This window comes from Lonchura striata, chromosome 8, assembly GCF_046129695.1.
Source record: "Lonchura striata isolate bLonStr1 chromosome 8, bLonStr1.mat, whole genome shotgun sequence".
NCBI classification, from domain to species: Eukaryota; Metazoa; Chordata; class Aves; order Passeriformes; family Estrildidae; genus Lonchura; species Lonchura striata.
Genome location: NC_134610.1, coordinates 5,101,889 through 5,116,590, shown reverse-complemented (window position 1 = coordinate 5,116,590; position 14,702 = coordinate 5,101,889). Strand labels below are relative to the sequence as shown.

Here is a 14,702-nt window from a genome sequence, read left to right as displayed (position 1 = left end):
AGCACACCATTCTTTGACATTATAAGCTTACAGACCTGCACACACATACATCCTGATGTGAAAAGCAAGGCTGAACCTTGAATCCCTTCCAGACAGACAGTCCCAAGTTTCCCTAGTGACAGAAACTCAAACTTCTACAGCAGTTAAATGCTAAGGTTGCCTCAGGCTTGAATTTTTTTTCCTCTATTTACCTGTATCTGCTAATTAAAATTATTTTTCCTGTATTCCTTCCTATCATTCTATAATTAAAATTTACCTTGCTATTCTACCAGCCTTTTATGGGAATAGTATGGATTTTCGTTCCTAGAATAGGTTACCATAGTCCCTGCAAGTTTTACACAGGCCATGAGGTTTTTACACTTTTCATTTCCTATCAATATCTTCAGATTTCCTCCAGCTTTTCTCTGTCTTCCACCAAAAGTGGTCGTGTTGCAGCTGAGTTCCAGCAAGGCATGTTCACACTACTGAGCACAGCACTGAGGCCACTGACATGCAAGAAAACTCGGGAAAAAAATAAAATTGGAAAATCAATATATATTTTAAAAATAGCCATCCATGTAATCAGGCCTGAGAAAACAGCAGTTCCATCAGGATGGTATCATCATATTGCTGATTAATTAACTGAATTGACTGAATTCATCATTTTTGTTACTCTGGGTGGTTCTGGTTAATCCAGAGCAAGAGTGATGGACTGAATGATCCTTTTGGGTCCCTTCCAGCTCAGAATATTCTGTGATTTAGTGGTTTTATGCTTCAAACATGGCATCTACACAGACAGTTATTTATCTTGTGGGAAGAAGGGAAAAAATGGCATGGCAATAGCTGATTAGAAAATTCAAGGTTTGCACAACTTTTCACTACTGCAATACTAAGACTCAGTTAAAAACCACAAGAAATATGTGGGCTGCAGTAGGAAAACAGATTTGGAAAACTTTATAACACAATAATACACTATCTGTGTTAAACATGACCTTTTTGCTCCTGTTTTAATTTTAGAGGGGAAAAAAGACTCTATCAATATCTATTATATACACATGGATACTTTTTAGTCTAGAATAATACAAGTACATGTACAAAAAAAAAAAAAAGGTCCTAAGCAGTTATATTATCAGTTCTGCTCTTCCACTCATGCAATGTTCTAGTTCATATCAGAACCTGTCTTCAAAATAAATGACCTTACAGAAGCTGGTTAGATAATAAGACAATCAGGTAATAAAATTAAAATAAAAAATAAAAGGAGACTTCAAATGGACATGAACATAATGTCCATGCATTATGGAGCCTTAAACTCCCATTTATATTCTCATTCAGAAGCAAAGTGGCCTCAATTCTCTTCAGCTTAATTGCTTTCAACTTGAAGAAAATCACTGATAGGGTGACTTAAATCATGTAGCTTTTTCCTGGACATCTGAGTTATTAAAAAAAAAAAAAAAAAAAAAAAAAACAGCAAAGACATTCAAGACTTCTATTCCAAGGAGAATAATGTGTTCATTTTTGGGTATCCTTCACGAAAAAGAAAAACAAAACAAAAATGAAAAACCAAAAAAACCCAAACAACAACTTCAAATTCATAGATCTATGGTAATTTCAGTGAAAGAAGAACATTTTGAGCAGAAGCTAAATTAGTGAAGGGCTGAGGGTGAGGGATGTGAGGACAGGCAGCAGAGGCAGGACTCCAATCCCACAGGGAGGTGAGAAGCTCATGGGAGGAGGTGTTGGATCAGCTGTGATGCCCCCAGGCAATGCAGCTCAGAGTTTGATTTGTGCTCAGAATTTATTTATTCCTGTGCTCAGCCTGGTTTGCTGAGCCACTGCTGATGTTTAGGGCCTAAAAGCAGCGGGCAGAGCTGGTTTGGGTATGAAGATGCTGTGGTTTGCCAGCTCGGCTCCCCAGGAGAACCTGAGCCCCTGAGAGGCACCACACTCCTTCGAGCTCCTCTGCACCAAATTCGGGATAATTGAAGAAAAGTTTTACTGACTTACAAGCTATTTTTTTTTTTTAATTTTTCTTTTTACAAACCACAGCTGTCTTGTAATTCCACAAATATTTTTGTGTTCCCACTGATTTTTTTTTTTCTTTTCATACTTTCTGACACTACTCAAGTGTTGTAGCCATATATGAAATCCATTACTGGGCACATGCTGCATAAGTAAAAAGGCTCACTTTAGTTCATGCTTCACCAGTATTGCTCTAGTTAGCTTTTTATTCTCCAGGCAGTATTGTTATAATACCAAGACTCAGAACATCAGTTCTGAACTATTCTAATAACATTGCCAATGTTCACTTTCCAGCTCTTTCACAAAGGATTATTTTCAAGAAATACATCCCTTGTCACTGCTATCAGTACTTTTTTTTCTCTGAATGCAACTTTTTTTGGGTACCAAATACAGCCCACCTTCAGGATATATACAGAATATTGGATATTAATTATACTCATCCATCTTTATTTTCAGCAATGTTTGATTAATGAAAAAGTATGCACAATAGCAAACACACATCATTATTTGAGAACATGCATATACCAAATCTGTTCAAACCTATTCTATTTTTATTGTTTTGATTATATTTGTCACTTCAGTCCAGACCAATTAATTACCTGACATTGCTGATGAGTTCCTTTTTAATGCACTTTGGTCACATGCTTAGTATTTTAATTCCTTTAGATGTGTCAGTGACTCCGAGTCCTTTTCCACTGAATTAGCTGACTTTTTTATACAAGCTCACATCTTTGCATGTTCAAAAAATCAAATTTTATTTGTTTATTTTATAATTTACTGTCAAAAAGGACCGTCGTTTCTCCTGTCTTCTGTTTGCACATGAATGCACAATTGTTGTATCACCTTATTTTGGGAAGGAGAGCAGACATGACAATACCCCTTGATTCTTTTTCTTACCAAAAGCAGCACCCACAAGGCTTCCCATTGAACAGACCTGTGCTGCTGCACTGGAATTTGTAGTTTCAAGGGACAAAAGATCCAGGTGGAAATGCAAAGCTGAAAGAGTTTTCAGTCTCAGTTTATTTACAACAATTAAAAGATGGAATAGCACTGAACTGGAAGCAGTTTTGTAAAACCTGAGATCAGACAAAAAAACCATTTTTTCATAATTTTCTAGCAAGTATTTGAGCTAAAGGGATAAAAAAAAAAGTGAAAATCATTTTAAAAGGTGGTTTTGGGGTTTTTTTGGTCTGATTAGGTATCTTTGCTTCTCTCATCTTATTTTGGCTCCTCTATTATACCATCTCAAACTGTTCACAGCCTGAAAGAGGTGTGGAGGGGGAGGATGAGCAACAAAATATGAATTCTTAATGAAAACTTTTATCTTATGATTAGTTACTACAAAGTTTTTAGTGCTTTTTAGTTTGAGTTTTTTTTTTTTTTTTTGTTGGTTAGGGTTTTTTTAATGATTTTTTAAAGATTCCCTTTCAGGCCATTTTTAAAAGTTTTTTGAAGAGAGTGGGTCTTATACGTATCTTACAGTTCTTTGAAAATCTTTGTGATAAGAAAAGGAACTAAGCTCTTTTAATAATGTCATGTTATTAAACCACTAATGATTTGGCTGTTTAAAAGTGAGCTTTAATGATTAGAACTCCCCTCTTTGATCAGCAGAAAATGGTGACTAATCTGATAGGGGAAAAAAAAAATTAAGACTCAGAGTCTCTCCTAAGCCTAGTGGCTGCCATAAAAGCTCAAAGGCAAGAGAGTAAAAAGAGAATAAAACAGGCAGCAGACAATAAGTGCAGATGTTTTATTTTTACCCTGAAATACTCTCCTCTCTAAATAAAAATGAAGGAAATAAAGAAAAAAATGTATACTTTGACCTTCCCTCCCTTTTTGAATTTTTACTCTTCCTCCATTGCAAGAATTTTCAGCTCCTCACTGATACCTCCAGGCAAATATGAGCCGAATGCAAACTGTTCATTTTGCCTAATACAAATAACATTTGTGGTTTATTTTTTTTTTTTAAGACATAAGTACAGAAAGAGAATAAAAACAAAATTACTGTCAATAAATTTGTTTCAGAAAGGTCTCTCTCCATCCCTCACCAGCTGATTTGCTCTTTGCTGGCTGTTGCAGATTTACTAATGCAGAATTTCAGGGCTGGCTTTGGGTTCTGTCCCATCAAGCATTCCATCAGATACCTCATTCATCTTCTGTCCAAAATCCCACCAAGTAGGACAGCTCTTACTGCCTTACATGTCTGCCCATGATATCAAACAGGGTAGAAACTCTTTCTATTTATGCCTTCAATCTCTTAGACTCATTAAGTGCTGTTTTCTATCCTCTGGGATGGCTTTTCCATCTCCTGAGCATTTTCTCTAATAAGGAAAACTTTTCATTCAATGATGTGTAAAACTTCCCATTCCCTTCAATTTTTAGTGAAAAGTGCCTGGTGGACCTTGCATTGCATTTTGGTCTGGCCAAGTAAAGCAAACATCCCAGGAGGATGATCACACACAGCTTGAGAAAGAACATTTCCAACAGCATCTAAACACCCTGATCACAACAGGGCTCACACAACCAACCCCAGCTTCCTCCTCTTACCTCTACCAGATTTCAGAGGTAAAATAAATTCAAAATTAAAACAACAAACAGGCAGAATTAACTATATTTTATGATTTTTCTTCTATATCTCTTAAATATGATATTTTAAAGCTGCTGTCCAACTCTGTTCTTATACAGAAGGCTGAATTTCAAAATATCTTCTTACTCCCTTGCTTCCTCCTGTCTTCTGAAATTTTAGATTGAGGAAAATTTCCCTACTGTGTCTCAGAAAATGACACTATGTATTTTTAATTATCATTCTTATTTTCATACTGTGGCTTTGATTTGGGCCACAGAAGAAATCTGTGCTTAGCATCTTCAGAATCAGAGAGGCAGTTCACCGAATAATATTTTTATATTTTTTCATCAGAAAAAGCTTCTGAGATGATGAAGTAGACAACTTCAGCTGTTAATTCTTCACTTGTTTCCCTCATTCCCCTTTGTTAATCCCAGAGGTACCAACTGATTGCTATTACAGACTTAAAATGCAACAAAGTTTTTTTCTTTTTGTTGTTGTGCATTGTTTGTTTTTTCCTGACTCACTAACATTACCAATAAATGGTACATAACACCATAACACATTAATTGCTGTTGTTCTTCAATCATCATGACACAATCTCTTTTTTTGAATGCATTCACAAACGTTGTGTGGAAGAAATAAGCAGAGCCTGTGGGGTTTTTTTTTTTTGTATTTCTACACCATAGCAGAAAGAAAAGCCGATTAAAAGATTTATTCAAATATTTACATGACACACACTGTTGCAGTATTAAAATGTGATCTCTTGTTCCTTTTACAAATCTCTTTAAAAGTCTTTTCTCCCCTTTGTTCCTAATACAACTTTTAAATGGCAGCCACAAGTTTCAATGACTCCAGCAATGACTCAATTGTTCATCCCCTCTGGTTCTTCTCTTCCTCCTCCTGCCCCTCAATCCACCATCTCTTTTATGGCCTCCAGAGTGTCCTGGCAGCCCAGAAATCCACCCAGGTCCTGGCTGCATCATAGGAAGGGTGGACAGGTCAAGGTGAGACCCCACCTGCCTCCAGCCCTGGGATCCCCAACTCAGGAAGGACCTGGAGCTGCTGGAGCAGCTCCTGGGGAGGTCACAAAGATGCTCCAGGACTGGAGCCCCTCTGCTCTGGAGCCAGGCTGGGAGAGCTGGGGGTGTTCAGTGTGGAAGTGGGAAGGTTTGGGAGACCTCAGAGCCCCTTGCAGAGCCTGAAGGGGCTCCAGGAGAGCTGGAGAGGGACTGGGGACAAGGGATGGAGGGACGGGACACAGGGAATGGCTTCAAACTGAAGGAGGGTCAGATGGGATATGGGGAACAGATTTGTCCCTGTGAGGAGATGAGACACCAGTACAGGTGCCCAGAGAAGCTGTGGCTGCCCCTGGATCCCTGGAAGTGTCCAAGGCCAGGTTGGACGGGGTAGGGACCAACCTGGGATGGCAAAGGTGTCCCTGCCATGGCAGGGAGTGAAACTGGCTGAGTTTAAGGTCTTTTCCAACCCAAACTATTCTGGAATTCTGTGATGATTCCATGGAGGTTCATGTAGGAGGTGTCTAAACCATTTGCTTACTCCCATTACTGCTCCACACTGTTCCACATGTTCTTCCACACTCCAGGCTTGCTCTGCACATCCTTTGTGCAATGTCACCCCATGTAACCTCCAGTCACACATCTCCTTATGTCTGAACAGTTTTGTCAGTGGATGCTACATTAATACCCTCCACTTTTCAAACCTCCTCTTAAAGTTCATCTTTTCCCACAAGCTTGGGAAATAAAATAGAAATTTATGGCTGGCACCCCGAAAGGCCTCACAGCCATTGGTACAAGCTGCACAATTCTGGAACCAGGAGTAGCCCCAAGGTTCCAACCTCATCTGCTCTTCCTGTCCTTTCCCCATTTTCTGGCATTCCTAAAGAAATCAGAAAATGGGTATGAGGAGACATTAAGACACCCTGGTATTTATATTATCCATATATATCAGCTGTCTGAACAGTATGACCAGGACTGAAGTGTTGGGAGGGAACTGCAGCACATCCTCCTGCTCCAAGGCATTTTTGCTCTGCAAAATGGTGCAGTACATTCTCCATGGCCATTGTGGTACAGTGGAAGGCAACAATTTACCTTGAACACTGAATACAACCAAGTAGACATATTTACAAATAAATATAATTAATAAATATGAATATATACACAATTAGCATTTCATAATATTAATTCCTAATGTTTCTGAATGCATTCAAGTATCACATAGCTTGAACAACAGGCATATTATGCTTTTTATTAAATACAAAGAAATGTAGAGCCATAAACAGAATTAAAATACTCTGTGTAGAGCCTTTTAGCTGGTTGTGGCAGAACTGGGAGAGAAACTAAATCTGATATATCCTCTCTTGTGAGTTTTAAATGTGCTACCTTCCCCATCATCCATGTCTGGTGATCAAAGTCTCATGAATATGCCAATGGAATACTGGCTGGAATACTCTGAAAAACCATTCCCCATGAGTACAGCAGACCTGAACTGAGGATCTCAGCTAAACCCATTCTAACCCAGCCTGTATTTGTTTCATGTTGACAGTCAGCAGCACTATCATCAATTTTACACCAATTTCATGGACCAGCAAAAGTAATTGCTTCTGTTCCTTGACCACAGAAGAAAAGAAGTCCTGTATTAAAATTTATCAAAGCTATCAACTGCAGACATATGGAGCCAAACATCTTAGTTCAAAGGCATTTGATAGATAATATATTATTGTAAAACAATTTATTCTCCCTCTCTGTTGCCAATTGCCACTATATTTCCTCCTCTCCTTGTCCCAGCTTTTCCTTCAATCCATGTTTCCCTGCTGTGTCTGGGCTCTGAATTGCTCCCAGTAATCAGTGAGACACATTCTCTGTCCCTGGAAATGCTCTCCTCAACACAGGTCTGATACTTTTACTGTGCTACTCTTAATTGATAATTAGTTAATGAAAGATATGAGTACCAGCATTGCAAAACCCCTAAATGAGTAAGTTACCAGCTCGCTGGGGGAAGCAGGTATTTTTCTGGTGGTTGTACATGAGATTTAGTCTGGAATAACCAGAACATCAAACACAGTTCAGATTGATAAAGTGCTGAAATCCTGCCAAAGTAAAGTGCTTGAAAGAGAAACATAAACGTGGCTCTTCAAGAGCTGTATGAATAGCAGAATCTTTTTTTCCTCTCAATTTCAAATTCAGTTTTATGAGAATAAACTTCTATGAAAAGTTCTTTCACTCCCTGTGTGATGTAAAAGCAGCTTAGTAGCTCAAATTCCATTGCAAGCTCATAGGAGAATAAATCAAACCATCACCACTAAACATTTAACCAAACTTGCAGGCACAGAGATGTAAAATTAACCACACTCAGAAAAGATATTCTTGAGTGCAGTGAAGGGAACCATTTGGAATGAGCAAGTTTTCCACCATGCCTTGGTTGTTTTATGGATAAAAGCAGAATTTCTGGTTCACGACACAACTAAACTCCTAACACACAGATGTGAACATGCAAGAATAACAGGGCTTGACCCTGTGCTACTACAGGAAGTTTATCACAGATATAAAGGTTGGGATCACACTCTGGATTTCTCAGCATTGGAAATGGTCCCCTCTGTGTGAGCAGCAGCTCATTCAGAGCTCAACTTGCACTTTAGGTTTTAGGATGGACGCTTTTGTGATTTTTTAAATAAAATAAACCCACTGAGTTATCAAGACAGCAGTACCACTCTAAAACTCTGACACCAAAATAAGTCACAACTACCAGGAAAGGGTTAGAAGAAAAAAAGGACAGACAACAAAAGACAAAAGAAAGGATCAGGAGATTATTTTAAATAACCAGAATGCTCCTGCGTTATCTGTTTGCATTCTGGATCAAAACCCAATCGAAAACTAACATAACTAATACATACATTGAGGTTGAGCAGTTAAAATATATGTTAGGTATCCAATTAACAGGACAACATACATCAGATAATTAATAAAAATAAAAAAATAAAACCAGTAATAACTGCTGAACTGCAAAACATGCACTCTGATAAACCACGAAATAAATGGAGATTGCTTAATAAGGATCAAGTGTAAAATTTCATGGTCACTTGTGGCCTTTCCAGCACTTCCCTCTCCCCACACCAGCCACTCTCCACCTTGCACAAGGCACTGACAGGAATGGTTTGTAGCCAGCTGACAACACCTCAAGTCTCTCATTTTTCTGTCCCTCCTCACAAAACCAAGGCTTGGGCACAATTCCTTCATCCCTGACAGATAAGATCAGCTAATGGCAAGTTTTGGATTCATCCAGTAAATCCAGCAAAGAAAATACAATAAAGGCATAGAAAAAAAAGCTGCTGTCAGCAATTTGAATGCTTCGAGTTCTTTTGGATCAGAACTTGCAGAAAATCAATTTCTACATGAATTTTTATTTTTCTTTTAAAACAACTCTGCAGTCAGATCGAGTCAAGCTTACCATCTGCTGCAGAGAGGAGTACAGCTATACTCAAGATCACATTATCAAACTTCTTTGTAAATTTTACATGCAAGCTGTTCCTGTCAGAATTGAAGTCATTGTGATAATGCTTCTTAATATTCGTTCAGGCTTTAAATAAAGACTGACAAAAGTCCACATATGGATGACAAGCTGTTCTACTGTAAATATTTTTGTATTGGTTAAGAAGGGGCTTATGGCAGTTTAGGATATATTCCATCAGGGATTTTGGTTTGAACTACTTATTGACTAATAAAACCAAGATAAAATCCTGGTTCAAAACCATTACAAAATTTAGTTATAAATTATTTTTTCCTATTCCTACTCCTATTTATTTATGCTTTTACATCATTATTGTTTAAAAACTTTTCCCAGAAGGTAGATGTTATAAAATGGAATACATTTAATACTCTGTATTTTAAGCAAGACTTAATTCCCAATTGGCACTGAAGGATTAATTTCCAATTGGCACCCAATTGCCAATCTGTGGAACAGAAAATGGTAATTTTACCATTACAGCTGATCCCCTAAAGCACAGTGAAAATTCTTCCACTTTTTTTAATGTAAATAAACTTGGTAAACTCATTTCCAATACTCCTGTAAATGAGGGGATACAGCATAAAAATCCTTCAAAAATTCCTTTTCCACATTCTTTACTAAAAACACAACTTACAGAAAAGCAAACACAGAAGCAAATGTTGTGACAAGCAGGGATCAGATTGCTTTCTCAGTTTTGATTCCATTTTGAGAAGTCACAAGGCACACGCTGCAATAATTATTGCAATTAACACAGTTAACTATTTGCTCCAAGTTCATTACACGTTATTGCTTTAGTGTAGCACTATGCAAGCAACTTAATACAGCAAAGAAAAACAGATTTTAAAACATGTGCATGGAACAGATATGTGATGTGCAGTCAGAGACTCCTGTGAAATAAATCCTAGTGCAAAGAAAGAAGCTTACCCTGATGTTGGATCAACAGCAATGGCCCTGGGGTTGCTCAGGTCCAGCTCGATGAGGGTCACACACACTGAGCCATTCTGGCTGCAGACAAAGATCCTGTCACTGACGTGATCCACAAAGTAAAAATTCCCCGTGATCCAGTCCATGGCTATTTGCTGCACATCTGCCAAAAAAATTAAAAAATAAAAAGGAAAAAAGAAAGAAAAAGGAGCTCAGGAGTGCAGTTTCAATCCAAATAAGCAACTGCTGGCTGCTCTGCCAGCAGATGCTTCACTCACTTAAAGAGCTCCAGCTGCTTTGCATCTATTAAAGGGTTTCTAATAAGGAATCCAATGCTCAATACACAAATAGCGGTTGGGAGAATTTTTTCCTTTTAAGTACAGACATCTGATTGCAACCACAGTGATACACATTTGTTTTGAGCTCTGTTAAATATTTTTAAGTCTGCCATTGTGATTTTTTTATAGTCTCCTCAGAAGCAGCACCACTGAATGATGGTGCACCTGTGAAACAGCTGAAACACTGCTGGTACCAGGTTGCTGGGGGAAGGCAGCTCTGAGGCCACTCACATTCTGGATTTAGTGTTCTAGGATGTCTGCCAGACCCTGGGGATGGGACATTGGTATAAGCTAAAAGAGTTAGTTGGTTATTTTTGAAGGTGGCTAAAAGCAGACCAGAAATACTCAACAGAAATAAAAAAAATAAAAAAAAATGTGATATGCACATCTAAAACCACCCTATCTATTCATTCATTTTAATTTAAAATACTTATTTCTCGTAGTTCTGGGCTATCTGGATGCTGCCAGATTTCTGAAAGTAGCCACAATAAGTAGCATTGAAGTAAATTTTCTGTGATCATATAAGGACATTCACTAACAACCAAGTTTTCCTTCTCAGGACACTGTGTGAACTTCACAGAGCCCTAACACAGCTGCTCACTCTGTTCTTTTCTTTGTGGGATCCTGGAACCACACTCTCTAAGTGCCTTATAAATCCTCCATTTTTCTTATAAATCAGCTGACCTGCCCATACACCATCTTACTGTTACAGTAAGGAAAAGTACAGAGAAGTGCAAAGAACATAATGTTATCAATTTTATTTAACTAAGATTTATTTTCTTCCTCTTATTGACAGTATTGACACTCTGTAGGAAAGAATTAGTTAGTCTTTAATAAAGAATACTGCAATTAATAGAAAAATATAGCCTGTTAAATGTTTTCAATGATCAATATAAATGATTTTTGATTTAAAAATGCTTATTCTATTACAGTGCTTTCAAAATAGTGCTAACGTAAGCTGAGATTCTGTCATGATGAGAGAACCCAGATGTGAAAAAATAGCATTACACAGAGAAGCTGTTGTTTTTTTTTTGTTGTTTTTTTTTTTTTTTTTTTAACTTTTAGTGTTCTGTATGCTTATAATCCTTCAGATAGGGGATTTTTAGGTTTTCTTTCCACAATCAAAAAAAAAAAAAAAAAATCCTGCCCCTATCACATCCATACTGCACTGGAGAGCAGTGAGTAAACTTGATTGAACAAAAATTGTATTCATTGAGTTTTTGATGATAATTCAGGGCTTATGAGCCTCATACTTAAAACAGACATGGAAGCTCATTTATTGTCCTTCAAAGGGCAGGTAACTTAAATAAGATTTACTCAGTGGAATACCAGGAACACCAACTGTATCTCACCTCAGCCACCCCATTACACAGTTCACTGCTGTCTTCTGTCTCTCCCATTCCTGCCCTTCCACTACTCATTTCCTTTTTAATTCAAAGTGAATATTGTGCCTGATAGGTCCTATTACCAAGATCTGCTGAGCCAGAATAAAGAAATGCTCCATTTAGCCCAATATCCAAACTGCAGAGGAGGCCAGTGTCAGATATGTGAGTATTGATATATTTCAGACAATAGGAAGAAAAGACTTTTTTTTTTTCTCCTCTGTTTTTCCAAGCAAAATATAGGACATGCTTTTAAAAATACCAGAAGAAAACTGTGTGCCTCTGGAAATCAGTAATGGTCAAAGCATTTTCAATGTGCCTTCTTACCATTTTCTGAAGTTAGATTCATGGAATGAAAAATTTATGGTTTACTGATTCAGGAAGACTTTTGAAAATTGCAGATAAGATTCTATGCAACAGAAGCCTTTCAGAAAATATCGTTTAAATGGGACAAAAGGCACAAAAGGGATCCAATTTCAAACATTTGTAGAAATAAAACTAGTAATTAAATTCCTTCAATGAGAGCTCTAGAAGATTGCTGTACACTGGGAAGTGGATGAAAAGGAACAAGGTTAAGTAGCAACCTGTTGGAGGAGGGTTTTTTTTTCTTATTGTGTGAAAAATGTACCTATTTTGAGATAAAAGTGATATATACATGAAAGGCACATCGCATACAGGTTATTGCATTTGTTAACATAACAGTACTTACAGTCATAAACAGATATAACAGTTATTTGCTCTGTTATTTCCTTAGGTTTTGGTAACACATCACAAGAAATTTCACCAAAGAGCTTGAACTTTATGGAAACCAAGAATAATTCCTTCAAGGTCATAGTAGGGATAAGCATTTGCATTACGTAGTTAAAACTGACCTCAACATTCCAGGAAGACTGAGACATCCAGAAGCAATACCACACCATAAACTTTGTGTCAAACAGCATTGGTAGCTGTGACCACTTATTTATCCAAGTTCCCTGCCCAGCAGGATTTGGGAAGGGCATGGAGCTCCCAGCAGCACAGGCTATTGGAGAAGTTTAGGCTCATTCCAACTGCATTCCTTGTAAAGCTGCTCTTTCCAGAGCATGCCATGCTTCATGACTTTTATCACAGAATTTCCAGAACAAGCAACACAATAATTCACAGTAATTTTCTTCAGAAGAACAGACTGCCAGAGAGATGTCCTGAATCAAGGGTTTAAAGAAACTGAAAGAGTTAAAAGTTTATCTAGATTTACTTAGAGGGGGATAGAAAATTAAGAGTATAGCAAGAAGAAATAAGGGATAGTTCATTATTAGCAGATGGAATAGTTAAGGCTAAGATATAAATCATGTATTTGTCTTCACTGTGTTTAAAGAAGCAGGATAGGATGCTGATCTGATTGTGAAAGAGGACCATGGGGCTGCAATTGGGCCCTGAAACTTGACCTATAGCCAAGGGGTCCAAAGCCTGCCAACAAGGCAAAGTAAAGGGTCACTTTGACCTCAGAAGAGCATTGACCCATCTCAGAACCCACAGACCCATCTCAGAACCCACTGACCCATTTCAGAACCCACTGACCCATTTGAAGTGAAAGACTGCACAAGCATGAAGGAACTTTGGACTCATTTAAATACATTTCAATATGAAACAAGGGTAAGTGGGGTTAGGTGATGAATATGTATTAGAGGTTTTGGGAATTATATTAATATGTAATATGACTTTTTTAGATCAATAGAGAGCCAGAGCCTCTGATTCTTTGCACATGCCTTTGGAAATTATTCCACTTGTGCCTGGTCTGTAAAAAAGACACCACTTTTCAGCTTTAAGTGGTTGAAGAGTCATCTGTCCATGCTTCTTCCTGCTATGCAAAGAACACTTCCCTCCAAACCAGCTCATCACTGTCCTTAGCAATTCACGTGGGCTCATTTGGCATTTGTGTGTTGGAGGCACCATTGATCTGCTCTGGGGTTTGTCTCTGTTCTGTGCCCCCTGTGTTGGACACATCCACCTTCTCACAGCAGAAGTTTGTAAGAAATTGTCCAGGTCCACTCCCCCACCAAATTAAATTCTACATGAGAAGTCCCCTTAGTTGCAGATTAAGGGTTTTAATCTCCATGGCTTGGAGGTTGGCTGGAGCTGCTGTGAATGGCTCCCCAGCTGTCACACCAGTTACACGCCCTGTAAACCACTGAGGTGAGGCTCTGGTTCAACTGGGGACTCGTAAAATATAGATAAAAATTTTGTACTCAAGAAGTTACTGAATTCATTTCATGCCTACTTCTGGATTCATATATAAGCCCCGCTATGTGCAGATGTCTGGTCCACTCGCATCTTTAAAGTAATTAATCTTTTTTTCTTTCATTTGCAAGGCTTCAGAAGCCTCTAAAAGGAAATGTTTCCCCTTGAAAACACACATATTTATTCTGAGCAATCCTCTCTATAGTTCTGAGAGCTTTTCCTATATTAATAAAAGTTTCCTTGGAGCATTTCTGCCAAATGTGATCATCTTTCCTTTATTACTTTCTAAAAACTAGGATTTCCTCTCAAGGACTTCATAAAGAATAGTTAAGACAGCATATAGGCTAAATTCTGCTCTACTTAATGACATTATGTAGACTGTGGGCACAGCAAAAGTGTGTCTGGAAATGAACTTTTCCTATGTCTTTTAAACACACAGACATTATTAGACCTTTAGAGAAAATAATAATTTCATATAAGAGTGACTAAATCTTCAAAGGGTCCTGGAAATACATGTCTTATGGCCAACCTATAGTTTATGGAAATCAGAGAAAAATAAAATGGCTCTCTTCTTTCACTTTGATTTTCCAACATATATCTTGTATGAATTATTACATTTATTTCCATTTCAAATCCAGACTAGCACAAGACTTCAGATCTTCAGAAGAGAATTCACAAGTGACATCCTTGTATTTCTGTTACTGCTACAATCAGGGGTTCTACCTAATATATCTATTAAAATCAGTGTTATATTAA

At 37.8% G+C, this 14,702-nt stretch overlaps 1 protein-coding gene across 2 annotated transcripts in view; it reads right to left on the bottom strand.

Annotated features, from left to right (window-relative positions):
* LRP1B (LDL receptor related protein 1B) overlaps positions 1 to 14,702 on the bottom strand; it is a 626,862-nt gene that overhangs the window by 255,751 nt on the left and 356,409 nt on the right. For both annotated transcript variants that reach the window (XM_077784902.1, XM_077784903.1), the window contains exon 7: positions 10,010 to 10,172. In XM_077784902.1, the coding sequence (XP_077641028.1) occupies positions 10,010 to 10,172 (163 nt within the window). The remainder of the gene's footprint in view (positions 1 to 10,009; positions 10,173 to 14,702) is intronic.